This window comes from Pundamilia nyererei, unplaced genomic scaffold (assembly GCF_000239375.1).
Source record: "Pundamilia nyererei isolate P.nyererei 1_Seehausen unplaced genomic scaffold, PunNye1.0 scaffold00107, whole genome shotgun sequence".
NCBI lineage: Eukaryota > Metazoa > Chordata > Actinopteri > Cichliformes > Cichlidae > Pundamilia > Pundamilia nyererei.
This window is the reverse complement of record NW_005187508.1, coordinates 371,567-389,978: the sequence shown is the minus strand read 5'-3', so window position 1 is coordinate 389,978 and position 18,412 is coordinate 371,567. Positions and strand designations below refer to the sequence as shown.

The following is an 18,412-nucleotide window of genomic DNA, read 5'->3' as shown; positions in this document are numbered from 1 at the left end:
ATACCATTTCTGTTGACAAAACAGTGCTACAGTTGATTTGTCAGAACATTCCAGTCCACGCGGAGATATGTGACACACACTTCCTCTCAGTTTGATATGTCTGTGGGACTGATAACGCTGGGAGAAAAAAAAAAAAAGTCCGGTGTGTAATATGTGCATCATAATGTGATGCTTAAACTGTAACAAGCAGGCAGCTTGCATGGTGTCGATCGTTTGACTTGTAAAGTAAAATGGAGAAAATGTGGTCACATAACGAGCCTCGACATATTTCTATCATTCAATCTGAAGCACAAAGGTTGTCTGTGCTGGTGTTATCTGTTTCAGAGTGGAATAAAATTGCATTATTCACTTAAGGAATAAAAAGAAAAAGACTGTGCAGAGCAACAAAATGCACACTGTTCTGAGCGTAGACGTCTTGAGAAATCTGGAGGAAGAATGCACACGCTCGTATTCATTTATCAATGTGGGAAACCTTCTGTGCCTGATTCTCAAACAGCTGTGCAGGAATGCAGCCCTGGTGGTGACTCTTGGTCAGCCTTATCTGGCCCTGCGTAATCTCCCAGAGGTGTTTGGGTTCTCAGGAGAAACACGTACTCAAGAACATGCAAAAAACACAGCAGCATTTCGAGTGTGCAAGCAAATGCACGTACACACACACACACACTAGAACTAGAGGGAGGAAGAGGTCACCTGGAGGTTTATGTTATTTGGAAGATTCTGTTAAACATTATGCGACAAATTCAAAGCCAAGCACGTGTGCGCACGTCTCCGGCTACGTGTATGATCTTGTTGGAGTCTCTGGTTTGTCTCCAGTTCTGTGTTGCACTCGAGTGTAAGAAGAAGTGTTCTTGATCCAACAGGGGGGAAAAAATGCGAGTGAGGATGCCAGCGTGAAATGTAAATGCCCCGTCTTAACTGTGGGCTTTCGCAGTCAAGTTAACACTTGTTTATGCTGTCGCTCTGTACGTATATGGAAAGTACTGAGACTTGAGCTATGAGAATACACGGTTCACGGTTAAGGATCATAACAATTCTTCTGTTTGGTTTACACCAGATCCTGAACAAAACATTTACAGCACGTGCGAAGGATGTTTTCCTGCCGCACATGGACACTTCTCACTTGGCCAAGTGGATAAAAACATAGATGGGTATGTTAGCTCCCCCCTGCTCTCAGCTCTAAACCCTGGAGCCCACCCCACCCTCCCTGCTTTGCCGCATGACTGCTCTCCTCATTGTAGGGTCTGCTGTGTCCAAGCCAGGACAGCTGTGGTACAACAGGCCCCATTGTCTTCTGCTATATGACACTATTATGTAACAAACAGGACAGCGGGTGAGATCACCAAGATCTACTAAGCCTCTCTGGTCCCATCATGCGTTGACTGGTGTGGAGTAAACACAGAGAGCGGGCGATGAGGGGAAGCAAAAATGGAAGTCCAGTATCAGTCTGGAGCTGAGAAGGTGTAATTACTTGGAACAAACTGTTGTGCAAACAGGCGACCGAGCAGATTATGGGGGATCTGAAGAGCAAAGCCAGAACAAAGCCACAATACTTTGGCGTGAAAGTTGGCCGTGCTGTGGCCCTCCCTGTTTCTTTACAACTACATAACTCACAGGACACACACACGCGGTTAATATTTTAATACATTTAATAGTGCACTTTGATTAACCTGTACAGAAATAATATTATTAAAAAAGATAAAACATTTTCATTTACGTAACACAAAGCTTAACATGTACAATAAAACAGTATGATACAAAACAAACATATCTGAGGTATAAATATATTGGCTTTAAATTAACTGTCATTGTCATGCATTATTATTTGGCAGAGACACAGTTAAAACACTTGCGATGCGAACAATGGCTTAGTGGATTAATCGGACACGTCAGCGCGAACAACGCACAACCTCAGATTTAAGCACGAGTGTTACGAGTGAAGGTCAGCTGATACAATGTCTTTATTTTTTGAACACAGACGAGACAGCACAGCGAAAGGAGCTCACGCAAAGATATTTTCCTTCCTTCAAATTCACACATTCAGTCTGCCCTCCTCTTTACAGTAAAACCTGTAAAATCGCCACCTTTATAAAAGGACCCCTCTTTTTTTTCCCCCTCTACTTTTCCTGTCGGACTACCTTTCTGTTCTCGTCTACATCAAAGCGACTGCGAGAGCATTACATGTTTTTAAAAACTTTGATAGCAGACAAGCCTAAAATCTCAAAAACTGTGCTGTGCTTTAAACAAATCTAACACTTGTGACGGTGAGGAAAAGCTCACTGTGGGGAATCTACTGTTTTCATCTTGGGTTTTTACAAAAAATTGGTCCATTAAATCAGTTTGGTCTTGCGTTTCGGTTCCTGACATCCATAAAGTGTGCCTATGCATCTCCGAGAACGCAAACAATGGCATCACACGCTCGAGAGACATTTGCCGCTTACTCAATTTGAATTCTTCTTGATGGAATTTAAGACATCTATCTGTATGTTGGTAAATGAGGCCCTTCCTTTGATCGCTCCTCTCAGTTTGGTGAGCCAGCCACCAGTACTCGTCTGTCTCTACCCTAAAACACTAAAACCCTTTGTGCTACCGGCCACCTGTCGTCTCACAACATCCTATCTATTGTCTCCGCTCAGTCTGCGCATTACCGTCTTTCTTCGCCCGTGGATTTATCAATCGGCTGACCATAATAATGTCTGCTGTGCTTTGCTGTAACAGAAAAAAAGGGGACAGAGGTAACGCAGGACATACGCCGACCTTTACTTTGAACAGACTACTTTATGTACACATTTTTCTGCTACTGGAAACCAGTATGACGAATCTGTGTTAACTGACGTATTCGCATACACGCTCTCACGCATACATGAAATCCCTCTTTTGCTTCTCAGAAGCAATAGCACCCTTTGGACAAACTATACATCCTGTATCAACATCGCCTCCTCTGGCCCAGACAAATGTTTGTCTGACACAAGTCCTCTTGGCAGCACGCTGGGAGGCCCCAAAAGAACAGTTTAAAAACATAACATCAATCTTGTTTGGACATAGGGGGGGGGGGGATCACAAAAAAAAGTCCTTCAATCCAGGATCCAGAGTTTGTCCTGATGTGAGGATGGAGGCTTGGACTTTGACCTCCCCAAAAAAAATTCCCCAAAACTGCCGCCGTCCAAATTGCACAGCGTTTTCTCATTTGTCCGTGGGTGCAGTGAATGAGTCTCGTATCCGTGCCACCTCGGCAGCGCACAAGTGTCCATACAGTTTATTGTACCACTCTGGGAAACGACCCCTGATTAGACAAAGAAAGAGAGGAGGCTGTTAGCCTACTGCGTTGCTCTAAAACTTGATTTGTTTGTGGCTCTGGAAGTAATCCACTCACCTGCAGTCGGTTCGGGAAATGTGCGTGAGTCGGGATTTGCTCGCTCCACAGGGCTCTATGAAGTAGCGTGAAGTAAGAACATTGGCTCGGACGCCCACCGCAGACGCCCCTTCGTGGTCTACAGAGGTACACACCAGTGCGCATGCTCCCTTTGGCAGGTCTGTTACCCATGTTCTGTTAGAAACCAATAAAGACACTTTAGATTAAAAACAGCATTAAATTAGATGTAAGATGAAAGATAAAGACAAAAGCAAAATAAACACAAAGAAGAGAAAAAGACAGCGATCTACCTGAGCACGACATGGTCTCTGGTAGGATGAGGCGCCATGGAGTTCCTGACATACTGGTAGACCTCTGTCCTGTCATCGAGGGTCTCCACTACACGGCTCTCGAGCAGGTCCTCATCCCAGTGTCCCTGCTCTCGCAGCACCCGGGTCAAAACCTCTTCGGGAGTTGCGGGAACCTCCACCATTACTTTCCACAACCGCAGTGGATACCCATCATGGACCTAGAGAAACAGATGGCGAGACCCAGTTACTTTACTTGCAGTCCATTGATTTAAAGCACTTTATGTCATTAAAATCACAGAACAAAGACAGGAAATTACAGCAGACAGAAAATGTCATGCACACAGGTTCCTGCAGTTAGTTTTAAGGGCTTGAAAAGAAGGTGACTGGACTTGTTTAAGTATTTTCAAGACATTTCACCTCTCACCCAAGAGGCTTCGTCAGTTCAGTTTCACTCACAGCCTCTGGTGGTAATATCTGACACCTTTTTCACAGTCGTGTAATAATGCACACGATTAATAATCAGTCAACGAGTGAGATGTCCTCAGCAAACTTAAAGAACACCAGTTGCCTGCCCTTCAAGCTCTGATTAAGCATTCCCCCGTCTTTACCTCAGTTCCTACATTTCATGCTGTATCTAACTTAACATCTTGTTCTGTGCTGGGGTCTTGCTGTTGCTGTCTCTGGATCTCCACATGTGTGCTTGGAAGGCCCCCAGAACAGCCCTTCACTGCCAAATATAAATTGCTGCAGATGGAAATAATCTTCTTTCACTGTAGTGCTCCTGACTGAAATGTGGTAATATAAACTTTCAGTGTCTTATGCAAGTGTTTGGAGGCTTGCTATAAGATATCTAATTGTACCAGTTACATTAGGGGAAATTACAAAAATCGGATGTAGTAATTTAACGGTAATCTTATGCACAACAGCTAGGCTGTGTTTCAACATATTTCACTGCGCTCTGGCCAGGTCAGCTGCTTCTTTCTGCCATCATATGATAAAAAGCACACACTCTGCGCCTTGTGACTTTAAACTGGAGAAAAAGATAACCTCATCCAGGGCCTCGCAAACTGGACACAGGAAATGTAAGCCTGGGATAATGCAGAGGCTCTGTACGGGTTTGTGTTTGTGTGTGTGTGTCTCTATGTCAAGCTGATGTCATTCTGGGATGGAGTCCAGTACTGGGATGGGAATGAGATGCCAAGGGGCCAGGCCACTTTCGCACGGATTTGTTTTTACATAGGAAACCCTAACTGCAGGTTTTCCACTCGATATTTAGAGTTAAAAGAGAGGCAGGGCAAGGACTGAGAGGAAAAGAGAGGAGAGGAAACAGAGATGGTGTGCATGTTTCAGGAGTGACAGCTTGTTTACACTCTATAGAAAGATAATAAATCTTTCCTGTGAGCTGTCTGACAATTTTATCAATGTTTCCAGGCTGAAAGTAGCCGCACAGGCTGAACAGATGACATTTAAGAGGACCTAGAGATAGATTTTTAAAAAAAAGAAAAAAAGAGGACCTACCTTCCTATATGCCAGGTCAGCATGCTCTGGCGTGGAGCAGCTGTCATATCCTTTGAACTTGTCTTTAGCCTCTTTGAGGAGAGTGTCCAGGCTATCTTGTAGGTACGCCCTGTAGCCTCCATGCGCAGCCTCTTCACCTGCAAGCTCCTCCAAGCGCTGCGGCAGCAAAGCCTGCTCCATATACGAGTTTCTGCAGCGATTCATTTCTTCTGGGATCTGTGAGAGAAGAGGAGATGGATGGTTAGAACAATTATTCATCTGCTTAGTCTGTTAGAGTTTAGGATAAAGAAATGTCTTTTGGTTTGACAGACTTCTACAATTCCTACTGATGTTAGAGAAAACAAAGCACAGAAAACTTCAGAGAAAAAACTAAAAAATTAATTAAGACCCCCTTCACTAAAAATGATTGGCAGTGTGAGCTTACTGTGGGGAAAAACTATTATGTAAAACAGGTCTGATTTTAAAGATCTCAAAGCATTTCTGAATATGTGATTAACACTGAAGTCATGGTTTTTCTGGCTTTGTCATTATTACATTAATCCCATTAAACAAACTGGAAACACATCCTGTGTTTGCCTAGTTTATCCTCAATATAGTCTCCTTCATATCTTCCATTGTTAATTGCATCCTGACAGTGTTATCGTCAATCTTCCCTTTAAAAAAACCTCCATAAGCAAATGCAAATGTAATTAAAGAAATCATTTAAGGAGGTTAATTCGGTTTACTTGTGCAATGTGACCATGACAGGAAAGCAGGAAGCCTTTCCACAGTCTAATAGAATTTTAAACGACCTTAATGACCCACAGTGTGCAGCCTTTTAACATTTACTCTACCATGTCCAGAGAAGATGGCACAAGGCAAAGCACATTTCTGGCTTAATGTCAGTTTTAATTGGATCTGTAATGCTGTAGCTTTGCTGATTATTTCCTGTTGTGCTATCCATGTGGAGATGCCAAATCTCACTGCCATGAATTTATGGATTTCTGACCCCTGTGATACTATGCTAGATTTGGGGGGCGTTTACTTGAACAGAGCTCTGGACACCATAGGTATTCAGCCCCCCCGTAGCATGTTCACTTTCCATAATCCAAACTCCTCTTGAACGAATAACTGCATGAATTGGATCAATGCCTTACATAACTGGGACTCTGTTTGTTGACAGGACAAACGCAGGGACACGAGGTATGCGGCAGGAAACCGGAGGTGACATTTATTCTGTCAGCAAACATACCCTCGTTACCTTAAATGGCAGTTTACTGTGAAGGTAGTAGCCAGTAACTCATTCTGCTTTTATTTTTTAAGCTAACTTTAAAAGTGAAGAGTTTGCTGCACAGGTTCTGCTACACGATTTTTAATCACTGACCCTAAAGAGTTTCCTGCACTCCTGGATCATGTGCGCCAGGCCGTGAGTGGCAGCAAGGTTTTCATTCAGGTCCCTCTGGTCTGGCTTTCCGAGTGTCTGCTTCCGGTTCATCACCCTTTGGGAAAGAAGGAAAAAGAAGAAGACATAATGAGGCTAATCAGAGCAATCACCACAAAAGAAAAGTAAAAAAAAAACTGGAGGAAACGGTTTAGCTGTATAAAGCTGATAAACCCTCACCTAGAAGTGCCAAATGTGGAACAATGCATGTGTTTTTTTATTTAGGTCTGGACGTTTATGTAACCTTTCTATTTCCTCTGTCTCTCCCCCTTCCTCTTCTCACCGGCTTTGCTCTCTTCCACACTATTCTGCCCTCGTGCTAGTTTGGAGTGACCCTTTCCTGTTTTCCAAAACTGCACAGGCATATTGTGCCCTTATGCAAGATGCTGCAACAAAAACTATTTTGATTAAAGGCATGAAACTGAACCGATTACAACGGCGCGCACTCAGACACACACCTCGGCGAGGAGCTCTCCTTCCGTCGAAGCGTGTTGAGGTGGAAAACGGATGGGGCCAGACAAACTGCTAGGTTGGTGGGAGTCATCTGATTCTCAGCCACGCTGGCCGTCACATCGCTGAGCAGACACAGCAGCGTCCGGAGCGCCTCTCGGTTCTCATCCGGCAGGAGCAGCACAGCAGCGCGAGCTGCCTGAAGGCGGAGCTCTTTAGGCATGTCTGGAGAAGAACATGGACTCCATCATCATTCCTTTTCAGTTCAATTTAGCTCGAATTTATTTAGCTCCACAATAACATTATCATATATAAAATTAAAAGCTCAAGGAGAGTCAGTCAGTACTAATATCTGTTGTCATACTACATCCTGTCATCGTTCTTTCCAGCTGTTGTTTAATTCAGGAAGTAGACCGTATCGGGCCTCCAATTACCTGCCAAAAACGAGTTATGATGGGATCTGTGTTGACCTGTTACATAAGCTATGTTACATAAGCTTATATGTATGGGTCCACTATATGCTTGACCTCTCATACATCACCTTACGCAAACGGTGTAGCGTCCACAGATGTGTGCTCATCTGTCTCGTGTTTTTACAGCTCTATGGCTACAACATCTAAAACAAAGTATGTCAGCTGTGCAGTTGCATACGTCAAGCTGCGCGAGGAATGACGTAGACGAGCCTGGAAGAACATTTTCTGTGTTTTGTGTCTTCTTACACTGATAGATCTGCAGGAAGGTCTCTGAAAGTTTGCTGGTAAGCAAGGGCTCTGGTAAATCTCTGAAGTACTGCTTCAGCATGTCGGCAACGTCATAAGCTGACTGGCCCTCGTAGTTGACTCCTCCCCCGTCGGCGCCGCTCGCTTCATTCATCTGACGGAGGGCTTGGATACGAGATTTTACGCCCGATTTCCTGAAAAGACCCACCTGGGCGGGGAAACAAAGAAGAAAAGGGTTACGTCTCACATACCATGCAGAAACCTTTGAACTATAAAGTACCCGATCAAAGAGTATCAAAAATGACTCTCACAAACACACACACACGTCTTTTATTGCGTTAGGCTGTTGCATTAGGAAAATAACATTCTTGACTTATCCACAAATCCGCAGCTTACAGTCAATATGGTTACATCACAACAGATCCTGTTGACTGTATTGACAAGGAGCTCCAACAACAGCCAGTAGGCATTCTTGTAGTGAATGCTGTGTAGGACCTCATCAATGGCCTTTTAAGGCTGTGTGAAATGGCAATGTTGGGGAGGAGAAAAGAAGAAGACTGCTGGCTTGTTCACTGAATATTTTCCATGAGCTTTCACACTTCCAAACAGAGGCACTTTGTCTGTCCTTGAAAAGAGAGCCATCATTCTCTTTTGCATGATGCCATATTAAAAGCCATTTTTCAATTTGACTGCACCTTTCCTTCCTTTATAAATGCACAGACTGTGACAGACTGGGTATAGATTAAAGCGACACAGGTGACTGAGTACACTGACTCTCCCCTGGCACACAGAAAGTGTTTACACACTGAGTGGGCATCAGACTTTTTCCAATTCCCTGCCTCATGTTATGTAACACCAAGAGAAATATGCACATGTATTTAGATTGATATTTTATGCCGTTTGAGTAGCTTAAAGAAAACAAGTTAGCTAAAATAGTACTTAAAGCTAAAGCTGAGGTGGCCATTACATGTAAACTTGCAATTCCAGTGTATAAAAAGGTTTTGCACACATCTGTGCATATTTCTGTACTATATGTTACCTGGTCGAGGCACTGATTTCGTAAGTAGCGCATGGCCTGCTGGATTCCTTGAGGCAGGGGCTGTCCCGTCCGCTGGACGATGACTTGTAGTGGCACACCAAACACATTCCTGTCTTTGTAGTCGCGCACCTTGATGCGCTTCATAAACTTCGGCACAGCCCTGCAGCATACACACAAATTTGGATCTTTAAAATGGGTCAACATTATAATGACATACCTTCATTCTCTCTTTACTAACTGAGAGCCTAGACTGTAATCAACAAAAACACATCACAGTAATCAGGGCTAACACAGACATTCCACAAACACCTATTCATACACAGGAAATTGAATCACCGCCGCGTCAGAAATGCGTCAAATGGTTTATTTTTAGTTCAGATGCAATGTAAAACTCAAACAAATCCAATTAGGCCTTTTATCACACAGCGCTTGAGCCTTTTATGTGTGTGCAAGGCCAGTGTGAAAGTGAGCCAGTGCAGAGGTCCATCTGCAGGGTTACGGGGGGCGTGGGTAAAAAGGTAAGGGAAAAATGGGGATCGTGGAAAGGAGATGTACAAACCCGCTACTTTGTACATCTCCAGTCGACGTCCGTCTCCAGATTTGTCACTCTGGGCGAGCTTGTGTGCAAGCATTTGGTTCCTAGTGAACAGCAAGTCTCCATCCACAAACCCAGAGTTGAAACATGCAACCCTGACCGTTTCACAAGAATGTGCCCGCAGATTTATGGCTGAGTATCTGTCTGCATGGGTGTGTGTGTGTTATGCGTGACTCAGGACAAGTGCGTCTTTGTAAGTGCTGGGGTTCACAAGACTCGGAGTGCTTCTTAGAAGCACGGTTTAGAAAAAAAAAACAAGAAGAAGAAAAAAAAAAGAGCATGTTATGATCCCGGGCAGAATTCTGACTATGTTGTGGGCCTCCAGTGGCCAACAATTGGACACTGTCTTTCAGTGAGCCTCGACCTGTCATAAGACTGTCATAATGCCTTCTATTCCCGTTTAAAAGAAAGCCTCGAGCAGAAAAATAACACAGAATTAATGTGATTTTTCCACTTCTAGTCATCTTTTTCCTTAACTTTAGCTTCTTCAAAACAGCCAATTCTAGGTAGCACTTTGGCTTATAGCAATTTAGCACAATGACACTTCAGTCTACTGTAATGTGAAGAATGTTCAGTGACATTCAGCTGCTTTCATTTCAGGGAATTTCATGAAATTGTCCATTTCACAGAACCCCCCCCCCCAATGTTCAATTTAACATAAAAAAGCCAGAATGAAGAAATAAACAAGCGCACAGAAAATTAGCCCAGACCTTAAGCTTAGAAGTGGTACAGAAGATAGCTTGGAAGGACAGTTATTGCGTGCAGCTCTTTTCAGCCTCGAGCTCAACACCTCGCGTGTGAACTGCCATGATTGCCCCGTTGAGAAAAAGACTATGTACGCCCCTTCCCAGCAATTATGGGCCTGGGAAAAGAATGTGAAACCCAACCTCTGTGGACAGCCATCCCCACACTATACAACAACCTGCAGATGTAGAGGATTTGGAGATGGGTAGGATTGAGTGGGTTAATAGCTGGCTGAATGGGTATATTAAAGGGCATTACTTAGAGGAACAATATGGCAGTGGCAGAAGCCATTTCACATGAAGCTTTAAAAAGAAAGAAAAACACTTCTTAATGCTTTCACCCTCCATTTCCCGTCCACAAGCCTTCCCTACAGTCCACTCACCAACTGAAGCCATGTTTGTTTGTAGGAGTGTGTTTCTCCAGTAGAGCAGTGAGCTGCAGAAGGGAGAGTTTCTGCAGCAGATTCATCTGTAGCACAGACTGGCAGCTAATCTGAAGCTGGGCGGAGGCCAAGCTGGGCCGATGGGAGTTCTGGAAGCTGGGCCAGCGGAGTTTCTGTGGTCTGGAGTACATCGGAGAAGAGCAGAGCACAAATTGAGATGTGAGAAGAATACTGACGATTGAGAAAGAACAAGTTTAACCCTCGGGATCTGCCTCATGCTTTTGTTCATGCATAAACGTTGACAATAAAACCCACGGCCACACACAGTATTTGTAGTTGTTATGTGCCAAGTGATCAGTTTGGGGATTACAAGGACTTATGTACACATCAATCAAGAGATTGTCTTTGAGACTAAAAGCCCGCCGAACGTAAGTCTGCCTGTGAATTCCTGAAAGCACAGGAACGGTCCCCATGGAAACCAAGCAGCATTCCAGAGCGCTCGGTAGCATTACATAAGGAGAGAAGTCTCAGCGTGTCCCCCTGTTTATCCTATGCTGTCACTTTTTATGTAAAACTCTTTTTGTTGGTACCTCAGTGCTGCATTCAGGTTTGCTTTGTCCTTTTACAGAAGAAAGACTGGCAGCATGAGACTTTCCACTTAGTATTAAAACTAAAAGTAGCACATAAAATTTTTCTTATATAAAAATATGCATGAAATTGTATTTTTGAGAATGGCTAACAGTGTGGTCTGGGAATTATTTAGAGTCAAAGTTGCTGTTTAATCTAGGGCAGGAGTATGAAATGGACCTGAGGGCCAGAACTGGCCTGGCAAAGACTTCAATCTGGCTCACTCCATATCTTAAGAAAATATGTGGAGGAGAGCATAAATTTTAGACTTTAACTGTAGTTTTGGCTCCAAATAAAGATTCCCCCCACAGTTATTTATACAGCATTTCTTTATCATGTAGAAAAAGAGACATTGTGTTGAAACAGCACTTCTTTTTCTTACATCTCAGGTATTAAAAGTGTAGTTAAACTTCTTTACATTGATAAAAAAAGAGGGGTTTTACTGCTTGACCCACTTAAAATCAAAGTGGGCTGTATGTGCCCCATAATGTAAAATGAATTAGACATCCCTGATTTAGGGACTATAGATATAAATGACCACATGTACTCTAATCTGGCATGTTTGCACCTTACTATAAAATGTAAGGATTTCAAACCTCTGATTTTTTTTATTAAAATCTGGATGAACCGACCCTTCATTGATGATCTGCATTTGTAAAAAGATGGTTTTGGATTTTCTTCCCTCACCTGCTGGTTCGGGTTAGAGATGCTCCGACACCAGAGTCTCTTCTCTCCCTCATTCCTTCCTCCCCCTCGCCCAAGGGGTTTCCTGTGCTGTCTTGGTCGCTTCCGTTCTCGGCCTCCTCCAGGCGGTTCTGCAGAGGAGAGGATGGGCACGGGGAGGCCGAGTCCAGTGCTGAATCCGAGTCGCCTTCTTCCTCCTCATCTTCCTCCTCCTCCTCTTCACCGGCCGCATCCTCAGACCAGGCATTAACGAAACGCTGCAAGCCGCTGACGTGTTGAAGCACTTCCTCTAATTTGTGCTCATCCCCCTCTTCCTCCTCTCCCTCCACTCTCTCCGTGTAAGGGACGTTGTCATAAAAACTCAGACGGCTGTCGACCGAGCCCGATGAGCCACGGCGTTGACGTCTGCTGTGCCGTCCCCTGAGGATCACAGAGTTTCCATTATCATTAGTGCGTGAACTCCCATCCTGGAGGGCCTTGGGAAAGGTTCCAGGCTTATGGCCTTCTGGTAAATAGAAAAAGATCATGCCCTCCTCTTCCTCTTCTTCTTCCACTTGTCTGCTGCTGTCTTGCACGCTGTAGTTGTTCTTGCGGTTCTGCTCATCAACTGTCATCCCATTACTAGCGTGGCAGGGGATGGGTGGTGCAGATTTGGGAGCTTGCTGCTGATCTGAAGCTTGCTGGAGGAGGCTGAAAGGATCAAAACCTTCCAAATACATGCCCCCTCGCTTACTGGAGGTCGCTGCCGCACTGTGGCTGCGAGCTCGAGTCACTGGGCTCGGCGTGCTCACCGCACTCCCGCTGCTAGCTTCCGACTGGCTGCTCCCAGTACTTCCAGTACTTCCGTTGCTGGTCTGAGTGGAGTAGGATACAGAGCGATTGCGGTTAAGTGTCATAGTCTGGGTATTATTGCGATGGTGATTAAGATTCTGGTTGAGGTTGAGACTGGAGATGTCCACGCAGTTGAGCCTCCGCAGTTTGTCATCATCGAGACCCTCTTTGACGACAGGGCCGCTGATTTCTATTTTGCCTCCGCCGGTGCCCCCCTTCTTCTTTCTCTTAGAGGAGCTGCCACTGCGGAGCCGCAGACTCTCCATCCTCTTGAGAAAGCTCTTAGCTCTCGAACGTGTGCTTTTGCTGCTGCCGGATCCTCGGTCCAGACTTCCCCCTCGTCCGGCGACCCCCGTCTTTACATCAAAGGTAAACTGCCTGAGAGTCTCTAGGGGCGATGGAGGCAACCCGTCAGACAGAGAGTCCTCATTAGCACATCCTGACCCACCCGTGCCTGACGATGAACACATGCTAGCTATTGAGCTGGCACGGGTGGCATTAGGGGGCACAGCTTCGTTTACCAGAGCAGCACCATGGGTCTTCTCTTCTCCTCTCCCTCCACTCCCACTGCTGTGGATGGAGCCGACTTCGGGCTGTTCACTGAGGTCGGTCAGCACACTCTCCGAGCTGTTGCCTTCTCGGAGGGTGAGCTTGCCCTTCTGGGATGCTTGGTCATTGGGAAAAGGGGGCTGGCAGGCATCTGTGGGCAGCGTGGAGAAAACCTCCAGCTCCTCCATCCGAGACCAGCGCTTGCTGTCCCTCTGGAAGGTCCAGCGTCCACTGATGGCACAAGGCTCATCCTCATCTGAGTCCTCACTCTGAATGAATAAGGGGGCCAAGGAAGGGAGAGGGGAGAGAAAGGAATAGCAAGAAGAGAAGGGGAAAAAAGAGAGGGAGGGAGAGAAACAGTTGGTGACATTATTCACTGCCACATTTTCCACTTCTTTTCCAGTATTCCTCACCTTGATCCAGGAAACTTTCTGTAGTTATGGAACTTATTTTAGAATGGATCTAATTTTAACCTACATGAAATATAATTATATACAATGGCTGTCAAAAGCTTCCATAACACAAGGCCTTTTATAAGAAGACATGTATAAATTTTAGCATGAAGCATGAGGTAATTATATTCATGGTCAGTCAGAAAACCTCAGAAAAATAAGTAGAATAAATTGGCCATTGCTGAGTCACATTTAATGTATATGAACCATTACAAAAATGCACACACCTCCCCCAGTTTAGTTAATCTGTCTCAGACCCCGAAGGGCGTTGAGGAAATTCCATTTTGACCCCATAGCTCTCAATGTAGCCGGCCAGACTGGGGTCACCCCCCGCCTACACCCACCTACACAGTCGTTATCTGATTGTGCACAGGCACTCATGGTTGGAGAGTAAAACAAGCGCCGTCACTGATATATTTTAAAATTTCTTATACAACCCACCTACAAAACTGGCGTCTATAGTATACAATCAAAGTCAAACACAGGCCTCAAATCTAAAATCTGAACTCATTAGCCTGTTAGCAGTCGGACGTACCGCCCACGGTACATTGGATGGTTTAGGGGACTAATTGGACTGCTAAGGGGTTAGAACACCAAAACTTATAAATGAAGTTCCTATATAAAGGATCCTGGAGATAAGCACTTTGATTGAAAAAGGAAAAAAAAATCATCATTTTCAGAGTTCACAAAGGGCTTTATTATAGGCTTCGTTTCAAATAAAAGTGAATAAAGATTGTGATCTATCCTGGTACAAAGAGGATTCACCTAAAAAGAACAATTTAGTAATTTTGGCGACACTGCTCTATACGACCGTAGCCTGTTTCTCCAGTTATTCCGGTTGTAATGAGAGGTAACCAGCACTCACTGGTGATCATAGCTGGAACCATTTTTTACTGTCCACCCAGCAAATCATACTGATTGATACGCTGAATGCCACATCAATGAGGTCGCACAATGAAAGCTATTCTTATAATCATCGGACAGTACGAGCAAACCACGAAGAACGGGAGACGAGGAGATGGAGATTTAAGAGAGGGAATGTAAAGACGTGACGAGATCAATGCATTCCTAAGCTGTCTGAGCGTGGGGGTGGGAGGCTGTTGTCCCGCAAGAGCGGAGGAGTCGAGGAGGCAAATAACCTCTTTGACTCCTCTGCTCTTCTCTGTTGACTCCTGAAATGAAAGGTGACACAGAAAGGGTCATCCTAATGAATACCACCACGCATAGAACAAGGATCTTCCTATGTAGCCCTTAAGGGCATTAGATTTGGTTGATTTGTAGAAAACAGAGAAATTCTTGTCACAGAGTCACAAAGTGACAGTGTCTGTCAGTCTAGACTTTCTGCTTTAATTGAAACATGAGTGGTCTAAAAGTGGGATTTTTACATAATTATCCTAAGGAGGAAAAACACTTTCCACTAGGACGGCTTCCTTAAAAGAGACATTTAAGAGCTGGTGTTGGTGGGGGTTTAATTGGTGCGAAAAACTGCTTGAAAACATGCCTTTATAATACCTCTGAAATCATTGAAAGATGTATAAATACGAGGAAGTATTTTAGAAGAGAGAAGGTGAGCATACTTTAAATGAATGGGGGAGTTTTGGTCAAAGAAACCCCTTCATTTAGACATTAAAGCTCTCCTCCCTTCCCCTACTATCCCACAACCCATTTGGTATAGAAATGAACTCAACAGGTGCCTTCTCATTAAACGAGATGAGAGAAAATGCAGCTTTGCCCTGTGGCCAAGTGCGAACTGTGGGTTGAGGTGAGGCGGTGCAACTGTGGATAAGGAGATGTGCAAAGTGGCTTTTCACAAAGGAGGGTAGTTCAAGTGCTTGCATGTAGACTTACTCTTTTTCTTTGTGGCGAAATCTCCAGTCTCATTAAAGCGCACTTATTGAGGGTGTTCAGTCTCCTGCAAACACAAACACACGCACAACTGGTTAGATTTGAATTGCGTGGGCTTTAAATATTAAACCTCACCAACTTTCACTAGAACACAAGGATGTGTAAAGGAAGGAAAGATGAAACAAGGCAAAAAGGAGCTGCGGTGCATCCAGTCTGGCTAATGAGATGCGGAGGGATAATCCCTACGTGGACAGGAAGAGAAGGAGAGAGTGCAAAGAGAATGAAATCTGCTGGAGTGCCGACGCAACCTCGGGGAGGGGACAGAAAGATTATCCCTTTAGCCACCTGGAGAAGGGGGTCCAACCTCTGAAGAGCTCTTAGAGCAGATCATGTAACAATGGAGAGATGAAGTGATGGGAACTCAAGGATAGCTGCGGATGTGGGGAAGGGATGAATGCTGCCAAAAGAGGAGACACTGAGATGATAGCTTCCAGATGTATGGAGGAACACCTGCTGTGGTTTATTACTTAAGGATCGAGTTCTGATGAAGAGGCTGAGTCCATTAAAGAACCATTAGTTCCCTCCTCATATGCTAAAAAGGACGGCAGGGGGACAAATTGAATGCAAACCCAGTCGTCTTCAATGATAATTGCAACCATTTGGATCACTTCACATATAAAATGAAGGCTCACAAAGCTCAGAGCCTTTTAAATGTTTATGTTTTAGGGAACAATTGCAGTCAAATATTTTTTGTCCCCTACAACATAAAAAGAAAGATGCAGTGATGTAGGGAGAAAGATATGTGCCTGGGAGGATGGTACAAAAGACTCTAACGGCTAAGATAAACCCTATCAGTCCCAGATAAAGAAGAAAATAAAGGAAGAAGAAGGTAAGAACATAGTGAAACCAAACAGGGAGGGGAAGTGCACGGTTGCTTATCGTGCGATTCTTTTATCTCATCGGCAACTTTCCAAAGCATGGCTCTTTTTGAAGTCGTGCCCTCATGGTTTCATCAGAGGGAAAAGTAGTGATAGTACAAAAAAGAGAGAGAGAGAGAGAGAGAAGATGATGAGGAACAAGAAGAAAGGAACATGCCATCAAAAGAAAGATAAAAGGCGTATGAAGGGTTTTAAGCATGACTTGTAATCTCACCTGCAGAGAGCCTCAATAGCATCCCGATCGAGGAAGTCGTGGTCTTTGGTGACTGAAGAAATGTCAATGGGAAACTGGGCGTCTAAAGAGAGAGAAGTGAGTCAGGTTACGTGAGGGCATCTCCCTGCCACTGATTGGATCAGTATGTTCAGATAAAACTAAAAGATACCACCCTCAGCTCCAAAGACACCCACCTACTCAAACACCCACCTTCCCCCTCTCACTCCCACCCACCCATACAGCCCTGATTAAAAGCTAAAAGAGGAAGTAGCGTCTTAGTCGACCAAACAAACACAGCTGCAGCTTTCAGACCCAGCAGGCAGGGGGGATATGCAGCACAGGGGGAGAGAACAGGGGACTGATTGAAGAATGACAATAGGTACTCCAATGTGGCTCAGAGGTCCCGCTTCCTTTTCTGCTTCTCGCTCTTTCTCTCTGGTCTACCTGAATAACAAGGTCACTTGTTCGCCCAGTTGCTGGGCTGGTAAAAGCAGAGTGAGTATGCCTTGAAATTCTGTCTTGAATGCCAAGAATGACCAACTGGATATTACAAGGTTTTCTGGAATGTCGGACCAACCCAAAATGGGACTGTTGCATCCAAACCCTCAGGGGTCACGTTGATAAGAAAATGCTATCATGGGGCCAGCACCTTTAACCTGTACTGTACTGGAGCAGGCCTATCAGTCTGCCTATCTTTAGTGGGGCAATAGTCTCGACGGCACAGACAATAAAGAATCTCTTATGGAAATAAGGAAGGGAAATGTGTGTCACATATCAACAGAGCAATTCCTACTACTACTACAAATGAGTCAAGTGCAGTTTTCAGCACTTTTGTATTGCTTTTTTTTTTGTCTGAAAGGTCTCAACACCTGTACAGAAACTCAAATAGGAAACCTTTTCACAGTTAAGTGGAAATAAGCAGTGACCTGCTGACAATGGCAGCTCGGCACTGCTGTCATCATTCTGTAATTACATAAAGGGAACTGGTATGCCCCTGGCATGCAGTAGTATAGAAGACCTACAAGGAGTGAAGAATGTTTTATGTACTTTGGTGCTTATTTATATTTCAAGGGTCATGCAAAGTACTCTTTTTCAAGCAGTTGTCATTGCAGGTGTAGCTTTAGATGGAGCAGAAAGCTATAATTATATAGGTTACACTGTATTCAAAGCATAGGCAATGTTTGCAATACAGTACAGCTCGCTGGGGCTTACATGGATTTCTTTTCGGATGTAGAGCAAAAAAAAAAAAAAACCACACACATCTCATTTGCTCTTCTGTAATGTTAGGCTGTGTGTTTAAATTTTGAAAACTAAATATAAAAATTATTCTTATTGCAAAGTGATAAAACCCAAACCCATCAGTCATGTACCAGTTTTGAGCAGGCTGCGGTGTCTCCTAGTGTTCCTTACCTTCATAAAGTTGGGCGTATTGCGGGAACCCTGCAGCTCGGAGCCACGTGCAGGCCTCTTTGGCTTCGATCTCTATGGAGAAGAACAAGTGAAACACACGTTAAGGGTCACAGAAGAACAGCATCATGTCAAAAAGCGTGTAGTAACATGAAAAGACATGAGCGTGGCTTTTGTAATAACATCACGAGTGTAAATGAAACATCATTTAATAAAGTTATCAAGTTTAAACACCAATCCAAGAAAACACTCTGGAACCCTCCAGCATGTTAGCAGCTTATCCAATGTGAACTGATTGACCTTATTAGCTATCTAACACTCCGTCACGCACGCCTCTC

At 44.3% G+C, this 18,412-nt stretch overlaps 1 protein-coding gene across 3 annotated transcripts in view; it reads right to left on the bottom strand.

Annotated features, from left to right (window-relative positions):
• Positions 1-1,623: 1,623 nt before the first annotated feature.
• The window catches only part of dlc1 (DLC1 Rho GTPase activating protein), a 54,693-nt gene continuing 37,904 nt past the window's right edge, over positions 1,624-18,412 (bottom strand). For all 3 annotated transcript variants that reach the window (XM_005741084.2, XM_005741083.1, XM_005741085.1), the window contains exons 2-14: positions 18,078-18,149; positions 16,668-16,749; positions 15,519-15,582; positions 11,842-13,487; positions 10,528-10,707; positions 8,807-8,966; positions 7,768-7,975; positions 7,057-7,273; positions 6,542-6,656; positions 5,179-5,394; positions 3,661-3,878; positions 3,371-3,544; positions 1,624-3,280 (exon numbers count right to left, since the gene is read on the bottom strand). In XM_005741084.2, the coding sequence (XP_005741141.1) occupies positions 3,181-3,280; positions 3,371-3,544; positions 3,661-3,878; positions 5,179-5,394; positions 6,542-6,656; positions 7,057-7,273; positions 7,768-7,975; positions 8,807-8,966; positions 10,528-10,707; positions 11,842-13,487; positions 15,519-15,582; positions 16,668-16,749; positions 18,078-18,149 (3,452 nt within the window). In that variant the 3' untranslated portion in view covers positions 1,624-3,180. The remainder of the gene's footprint in view (positions 3,281-3,370; positions 3,545-3,660; positions 3,879-5,178; positions 5,395-6,541; positions 6,657-7,056; positions 7,274-7,767; positions 7,976-8,806; positions 8,967-10,527; positions 10,708-11,841; positions 13,488-15,518; positions 15,583-16,667; positions 16,750-18,077; positions 18,150-18,412) is intronic.